The sequence below is a fragment of the Pundamilia nyererei genome, unplaced genomic scaffold (genome assembly GCF_000239375.1).
Source record: "Pundamilia nyererei isolate P.nyererei 1_Seehausen unplaced genomic scaffold, PunNye1.0 scaffold00021, whole genome shotgun sequence".
Lineage (NCBI taxonomy): Eukaryota > Metazoa > Chordata > Actinopteri > Cichliformes > Cichlidae > Pundamilia > Pundamilia nyererei.
This window is the reverse complement of record NW_005187422.1, coordinates 5,216,694-5,225,259: the sequence shown is the minus strand read 5'-3', so window position 1 is coordinate 5,225,259 and position 8,566 is coordinate 5,216,694. Positions and strand designations below refer to the sequence as shown.

The window sequence follows — 8,566 nt, the reverse complement described above, 5'->3', positions numbered from 1 at the left end:
GAAGAGGAAGGGGGAGAGGACAGTCCCCTGTGTTGCTGATCACCTTGTCAGACACACACTGTGGGAGACGTACATATTGTGGTCTTCCTGTCAGGTAATCAACAATCCAGGACACCAGAGAAGCATCCACCTGCATCGCTGCTAACTTATCACCCAGGAGGGTCGGCCTGATGGTGTTGAAAGCACTAGAAAAGTCAAAAAACATGACCCTCACAGTGCTCGCCGGCTGGTCCAGATGGGTGTAGACACGATTGAGCAGGTAGAGGATGGCGTCCTCAGTTCCAAGACGAGGCTGATAAGCGAAATGGAGGGGATCCAGATGTGGTCTTACTATGGGTCGCAGCTGGTCCAGGATGAGCCTTTCCAGGGTCTTCATGATGTGGGAGAGGTCAGTGCCACGGGCCTGTAATCCTGGGGGCCACTGGGACGTGGCGTCTTTGGTATTTGTTCACCACACACCAGTATTCATAATCTACGCATACACTGGAGGTATTGTCACCCCTCGTGTATTTAAAAAAAATACTCAAAAAAGAAAAGAATGTTCTGAGGAGGAGAGTTGATTATGTGAGCTGAGTGCTTCTTTTACCATACCCATGGGGGTGTTCTCCTATAAAATATGGTCATACTCAAGATAACTGAGAAATTTCAAACAGACCAAAGACACCATTTGAAGAACCATGTTCTAAAGCTTAAGTACACAGTGCAAATGTTCAGGTGAACAACAATAATTCCTCTTTATTTGCTCATGTCATCAGGATGAGTAGTATGAATCTGATCAATTTTCAGCCACCTGTGGCTTTTTGAACCACATAATCAAAATAGTGAATCATTATTTTCAATTTACCATTTTTTTTCTTCAAAAACTTCCATTTGGACAATGACGACACAAGCCTGTGGAAAAGTAATAATGTTTAATTCAAATAAAACCATGCAACAGGTCACCATAACCCTGATTAGATTCAACCCGTTATAAAATAAACATCCAAGTACATTGTGTTCAGTGGGTGATCACTGAATGAGAGCAGACAACTCCATGGAATGTACACAGGTCAGCCCAGAAAGTGAACAACCCAAAACGGGAGGGAAAAACAAAACAACAATCACAGCTGCTCCTGTTCCACGGTACAGTGACGATCCCGGAAAAGTGCCAAACACGGAAAGCACAAGGACCCGAAGCACCCCACCCACAGCGTCGACCCGCCCGCCCCACCCTTCCTTTCCCTCATCCCACGGGCTGCTAATAATTAATTACCATCACAAAGCACTATGGCACACAGAAGACAAGCCTGAGAACACGAGTGATGAGCCAGCAGTACCCTGCTGATAGATACGAATGTCTAGTAGCAGTTTAATTGTGTGTACCAGATATACACTTGTTTAAGGAAGGCCCCTCAAATTCACATCATCGGGATATCGCAGAAGCAAAGGGTAGATTTTTATTTCTATTTCAGGGAAATCTTTCAAGTATTGAGGCATCCCAAAAATGAAGAGCGCTATTGTAGCTGGGGTTACAGAAGTGGTTTGTTTTTTCATTCAATCCATTATAGACATTTTGAACATGATTTGCTGCTGTTGCTGCTTTTCTTTTCCAACATTTACTCAATGCACTGACACTGACGGTGTGTTAAATCACAGTGAACAGCAGCAGCAAGACATGCTCACTGTCGTTGTAGTCCTTTGTTTTGTCACAGCATCATAGCTGTAAAGTCATTCGTGGATTACATTTCTCTAATCTTGACACTGGAATGATAAGCTACCAACAGTAAGAAGGAACCTTGAAAATATTCGTTGGAACTAAAGTACTTTGAATGGAAAAGTGGCTCAAGATACCCATACATCAGGGACTAACTGTCACCACATGTGAAAAGCCCAGAAAACACACATAATTGGTACACTCAAGTCATTTTACAATCTGGATGTAGAACACAAAGATCATAAAAAATAACATTATAGTAAGATGTACAGTATTCTTGTTTTGTAATGTCTGGTCTGCACTGTGAACCTCAAAGAATGATTGGGCACCAGGTCAGGAATCGGGGTTCACCTGCACATCCCTCTCTCCGTCCAATGGAAGGCTCCCGAAGGAGGAAGTGGGAGCAGAGAGTCTTGTGTAGTATGCATGCACGCGCGTGTGTGTGTGTGTGTGTGTGTGTGTGTGTGTGTCAGAGAGTAATGAATAGCAGCAGGAACTTCAGTTGTTGTACACCTGGCCCTCAGGTGGTTGGGAGAGCCTGTTGTTTTCTTTCATCATCATGTGCTGTCTGAGCTCCTGCAGCACTGCCCGGATGTTGTAGGAATTCTTCCACCGGGACAGTGATGACACAGCCTTTAGGTCGACCTGAAGGGAAATGAGCAGGATGGTGGAGGTGTTTTTTATTAAGTAACCAATGACCCTTGGTTCAATCTACATAGAAAAGAAACTGGTGTCACGACCGAATGCTTGATCCCATGTGGTGTTTCAGAGTGGACAACGCATCTTACCTAGACTCAGTCTCCCTCTTCCCTCCTTGAATTTAATTATTTCTATCTTCAGTCTATTCTTAACTACTTTTAATCTTTTTTTTTTTTAAATGTTTGACTGTCTTATCCTTTACATATATTGTTCTTTTATGCTTTTATATGCATTTCTTTTGCTTCTGTGTTTTTAATGCCATTTAACCTGCTACCATGTTGGTACTTTGACATAGCCTTCATCCTCCCCTGTTACTTCATCTTACCCTCTTGCATGTTAAGCACTTTGGTACACCACTGGTTTTTAAATGTGCTATATAAATAACGTCTGTTGTTGTTGTCATAGACAAACGTGTAGTCTATTACGTGTCACGTCCAAATCCCAGTTTCAGACTGAGGATTCATCAAGCCTGCATCTGCAAAAAGTTCATTTATAAACATTCATAATTTTTCCCCCATCATAATTTTTATTATTTTTTTAATACCAGGTAAATAGCTGCAAATAACTGTTGTTTGCAAAACGTGTGCACAGGTTTTTAAAATTTACCATTTACATTTGGATTTCAAGTTATGAAAATGATTCGTTAAACATGTTTGTGGTTGTTACAGTAAAAAATAAAACTTTTTTCCTACTTGGATTTTATGTTTTTTGTCTGATTTTAGATTGATCAATTGTGTCAATGCAGTATGTCAAAATGACAACATAAGTGTAAATTCAGACGTGAGGTTGTGCTGAAAAGAATGATACCAAACAGGGCAAGGTGAACAGTTTTAAAGGTGGAATATAGAGGTAAAATCAAAAGAACTCAAAAACTGCCAATTATATCCTGGACCGCAGACTCCAGAGTCAAATGAGATACAAATGCAAGTTTTCCAACTTTTTCCCCTGAAATTCCTCGAGTTCCATCTGCTCAAACTAAACAGCGAGTGAGTTTTTGAGTTCTCTGTAGAGACACAGGAGCCCTACTAAAAAGCTAAAAGTCATGCTAGCTTTATAATGAAAGACAGAATAAGCACCTTTGTGCAACAGAATTCAACATGATAATTATTTTATTTCACTGGAAGTGAAATATTTTATTGAACTGCATAACCGCGCAGCACAAAAGCAGAAAACTGTTGAGTCTACCTACTTCCTACTACTCCTGAGACTCGAGCCATATGTTATACCTACAGCAGCAGCAGCTACAACCAGGAGCAGACTATTTGTTGGTTAATTATGTTTTTACTGCACAAGTCATTTACAGTTCAGAATCCTACCAAGAAAAACGTGTGAGTGAATATTTTAACTCAGTCAAGAATATCTGCAGGGATACTTACCAGACCGTTTGAGCTGTTCACACCACTTAGGTTTATCTTGTTCACAAAGCGGACATGAGGAGGATGCTCAGGGTATTTGGATCCACAGTCTATTTTCAGACTGTAGATCCTGCCTTCATAGACAGTCTGCAATGAAAAGAACAGAAGACTGGTTAGCTCAAAGAATCAAAGTCTAACAAACTCTAATAAGCTCTACTGTCACCAGTTCTCTGGAATTAACAACTGCTGACATTAGAGCCCATTTAACTTTTTATTCTCTTTCTGAACCGTGAGACTACTGTGAGAGGAAAAAAAACATATTGCATGCTTTACAAAGCCTGATAAAAGAATTCGGCTCAAAAAATAAACATTTATATTAAATCTGTCACTACAAAGCTTTAGTGAGGACGTGCTGATAAAGGTGCAGAGACATAGATGAAATCGAATAAGGTTCAACGCTGACAGCAGCTCTTTTTAAAGTTTATGTTTGTTTACATTGTCTATAAGCCATCAGCAGTAGAGGTGAAATCGCTGAAAAGAAAAACTTGGCACACAGGAGTCACACTTTACCAACATTTGAATATGCTGTGGTAAACCAGCAAGGCTGCCATAAACAGTGCTGGAAAAAATGCAAGCTAACTAGCTCAGACTTCTCGTTATTGTCAACCACACACTGAAGTGATGCATCATCACACCTCTCTGGGGGGCAAAATAAAGCATGGAGGTGCAACCAAAGGCAGCACAAGCCCCTAAAACAAATGCTCATAACAAAAATAAATAAATAAAAATGCGTATTCCAACTTTCAGCACACAGAGTTTCCAAAACCTGAGGCTCAGTTACTCAGGGAACATTCACTGGGTAACTACTGTTTCAGAAATGACTATATGTGGACAAGCAGCTAGAGTGCTAATTCAGCAGCTACAGCTAGCAAACTGCACTCATAGACACACATTTCTGCTAATTAGTGTCATTTAGTAAAATCACATAAAATACTGGAATATCACTCACCAAAACTGAAGCATGGACTTCTATTATTTGTCAGACAATTTCTTTAAAATGCTGTAGAAGGCAACAACAACACAAAGTCGAGAGGTTGGACTACAAGAGGTGAATTACTAGACCACGATTAGCTCGAGTTCCCTGTGTCAGGACATCAGTCAATCAAAACAACCACCTCTAATTTATACAGTGGTCAACACTGCTTAACACAGCTATAAACAGGTATGCTGTAAAGATGGCCATTTTAACATAGAAATGTAAGGAGAGTAACACTTTTTAGGCAGCTCCACATTCACCTCTTTTTTTGGACCCAACTCGTGATGTTTGTAAAGCGCACCTGTCCACAGAATCAATGACTTCCATTCCAACCTCTCCACTATCATGGACAACACCGAAAAGCTGTTAAAGGATGTCAGAGACAAGATTATAGAGCTGCACGAGGTTGGACTGGGGAAAAAGACCTTCAAAGGTAAGACGCTTTTGAACATCTAAATAATTGAGAGAAGGCTTGGGAGAAAGTGCTGTAGTCAGATGAAACCAAAATAGAGCTCTCTGGCATCAACTCAACCCACTGTGTTTGGAATACGTGAGATGCTGAGTATGCTCCAATTGGAAAATCAATGTTTCCTTCCTTGGCTGTATGTCAGTCTCCCTGGGCAACACCGAACATTACCGAACTTCAAATTGTCCCCAATGCATCCACTGGAGTGAGAGTGAGTGTGTGATAGTTAGAAATAAGAGCTACGGGAATGTGTGTGTGAATATGGCTTCTAATAAAAAAAAAATTTAAAAAGGAAAAAAAAAAAAAAAAAAAAAAAAAAAAAAGGCTCATCCAAGTACCAGCTTTACAGTGCTGTTTCTCTCCACACAGAAACACGTTGCATGTATGGCTTACAACTTGTTAAGGTTTTCAAAGTTGGCTTTTCTAATATTTGACTTTTTCCTGCCTCACCTTCATGCACATTATATCTTGTTGAATTAATAATCTTCCTGCTGACACAAGGGTGTGACAAACACAGCTTCAACAAATCATATCGACTCATGAAATCTCTGCTTGTGAGCAGCACAGCCACATGGTCAAACAGAATCTTTACCGTGTGGTTTGCATTTTATTGTCTTGTGATGTTTAAAAAGAAACCCCCTTTTAGTCAGCTTCCAAGGCAGAAAGCCCAGTGGCCGACTGAAGAAGATCAGTATTACATACTGAAGTGTTAGAGCAGGTGCTTGACGTGGCTCACCTTGGCAGGGCCAATGATCATGCCATTCCAGTGAGTTAGCATCATGTCGTCATCATCTGCAAGGCCCCAGCTCACTGTACCGTCTCCAACTCCCTTCTGACCTTCCTCCAGTTCCTCCAGCAGCCGAAAGCTGCGGGGAACTTTGACGCCTTTACAAACAGACACACAAAACAAATGACAATTAGGCGACTTCTGTGCCATGACACGACGCAGGATAACCCACTGATTTCTTTTAGACAGGAAAAAAATAAATTATACTGCTTAGCTTAGTTTCAATCAATCTGGTCAAATTTTTCAACACAACATAACCAGAATGAAGGAGAAACAAAACTACACTGATCTGAATAAAATTAAATGTAATCAAATACAGAAGCTCGACGCGTTGAGTAAACAGAGACAATTGCTTCATTTTGTTTGTAACGCTGTGTTTTCAAGCGCTTCTTCCGGAATGTTGTGTCTCCGGTGACTGAGCTTACAGCTAGCGCCGAGCAAAATACTCATCTAGCTACACATCAAGCTAGCTACGGGCGTCACCTCAACTATTACCACAAAAACGTCATAGTAGACCCTATAAATGCCACCTGGGATGAAAACTTAATTGTTTTCACTAGAGAGACCCCCGATGATTACAAAACGATATAGTGTGGGTGTTGCAGGCGGCAGAGTAACGCTCAGGGACCGTGGGCCAAATTAGCGAGTCCTTTAGCTAACTAACCAGCGTTAGTAACAGCATTTTCTTGCCACCAAAGTCCAGTTACAAACAAAATATCACTACAGCGATACGCTTAGGAACCGTTCATCTACTCTGGTGCTAAATGGGAAGCTGGGCATTTTCGCTGTAACTGCAAATCACGACAATATAGCACGTAAACTGTCGGTTTACCTTGTCCGGCGACTGCCATCTTTGTCACTGCTTTACGGAAGCGCGTACGTATGTTAAATATCGCTTGCGCATGCCCGCCCGAAAAATAATTGAAATGTATTATTATGATTATTATTGTTGTTATTATTGTTATTAATGTTATTATTTTACTCCTTACCTTAAAAAGCATCGACATAAACTAGCGGTAGCTTTCTAACACTGCCTCTTTAATAACTTGTTCACGACAAATATTTTTTAAGAACTAATCGACACTTTTATTTTATTTATTTTTATTTATTTGAAGGCCAGAACACGAGCTGAACTCACATTTGATTTGTCTTGGAACAATATAAATAATATTGGTACAATATCGGAATAGCTCACGCCACCGACACCGGTGTCTAATTCGCATGCGACATCGCCATCTACTGGTACAATATCGCCAGTGTAAACTTGCGGAATAGTCTTAAGTTCACATTTTCTTGCCCCAGAACATCTTTAGAGCGGTTAGCACAGGATACCGTTCTTTATGAAAGGAGAGGGGAAAATGTGGTCCTATAATTCATAGCAACGGACCATTTATGAAAATGATCTACACAACTGGCAAAGCTACATGTACACGGTGTTGTAATTTCATTTTCCACTTCAGACCATAATCTGCTAAAATATATTTTAATTTTCAACAACGGGCTGATGGACTATAGTTGAACATCACACAACCATAAATGTATATACACTCCCTAAATCAACATTATGACCTCGATTCATTGATTCACACTGGAACATATCCAGCTGGTAAATATGAAAAATAAAAAGATGCATTTAGTTTTATGGGTTGAGGGGTAGATATGGTTTAATTACTACAAATGATTGTGATGCCAGTGGCAGGGGGATTTACTCACAGTACGATATAATCTATATGCAAAGATCCAGCCGGTCACTTCATACCCAGTAAATTAGTATCTCAAAAAGCAGACCCAAAGAGAGTACATGAGGGAGAGGGTGGTGTAGGCCTACTAACTACAATAAGAAAAAGTAAGTGCATGTGTTTCTGTCTGAAAATAGCAAAACAATTCAGATCCGCGAGAGGAGGGTGAAGGAAAATGTTTTTGATATAAGTGACAAGTTTTCTGATGGAAATCACTTTGCAGTCTGTGTGACGTCATGAGGACTGAGACTCAAATACAGCACATGATTTATCCAGATATCCAGCTGCACTATTACCAACAAGTCCACCTTATCAACCTGATACCTGACAATGAGTTTTAGGTCAGCACTGAGAAGCAACAACGGGAATCAAATACAACATTGAATAACAAAACTTCAGATATAAATCTCAAAGCCAAGGACCATCACAAAAACTAATCTTGAGTTATTATTTTAACATTTCTAACTTTACTTAAGAAAAAAACAAGTTTACAGTCTGGTACAAAAATAGTTTTGCTTTCCTTCTTCAACTCTGGAATAGTAAGGGTGTGGCCTCATAACTGACAGTTAATGCCAACAGCAATGGCTATAGCCAAGCTCAATGCTAGGCATCACTTCAGTGATTATAATTACTGAGCTGCACCTCTGACTCTTGGTGAGTGCAACTACAGTCAGTCATGTCTGATGAGGACATAGCATTAGCTTTAATGTACTGTGACAGTGTACAATGTACAACACTGTAACATTAAAGTTGTAACTTTAAAGCAGGACTTCACATTCAGCAGCATGATA

The 8,566-nt window shown here is 40.2% G+C and overlaps 1 protein-coding gene across 1 annotated transcript; it reads right to left on the bottom strand.

Moving 5' to 3' along the window:
• Positions 1-894: 894 nt before the first annotated feature.
• On the bottom strand, positions 895-6,926 carry ube2v1 (ubiquitin-conjugating enzyme E2 variant 1). The gene is made up of 4 exons (XM_005726740.2): positions 6,869-6,926; positions 5,986-6,134; positions 3,769-3,894; positions 895-2,338 (listed from the first exon to the last, which is right to left on the bottom strand). Exons 1-4 carry the CDS (start codon positions 6,885-6,887, stop codon positions 2,192-2,194), a joined length of 441 nt encoding a protein of 146 aa, XP_005726797.1. The 5' UTR covers positions 6,888-6,926; the 3' UTR covers positions 895-2,191.
• Positions 6,927-8,566: the final 1,640 nt, after the last annotated feature.

Excerpts from the sequence above, each read along its gene's own strand:
- ube2v1 (XM_005726740.2), bottom strand. Across the intron at positions 3,895-5,985 it reads TGATCATTGGCCCTGCCAAG|ACTGTCTATGAAGGCAGGAT; the intron begins GTGAGCCACGTC and ends TTTTCATTGCAG. Across the intron at positions 2,339-3,768 it reads TGAACAGCTCAAACGGTCTG|GTCGACCTAAAGGCTGTGTC; the intron begins GTAAGTATCCCT and ends ATTTCCCTTCAG.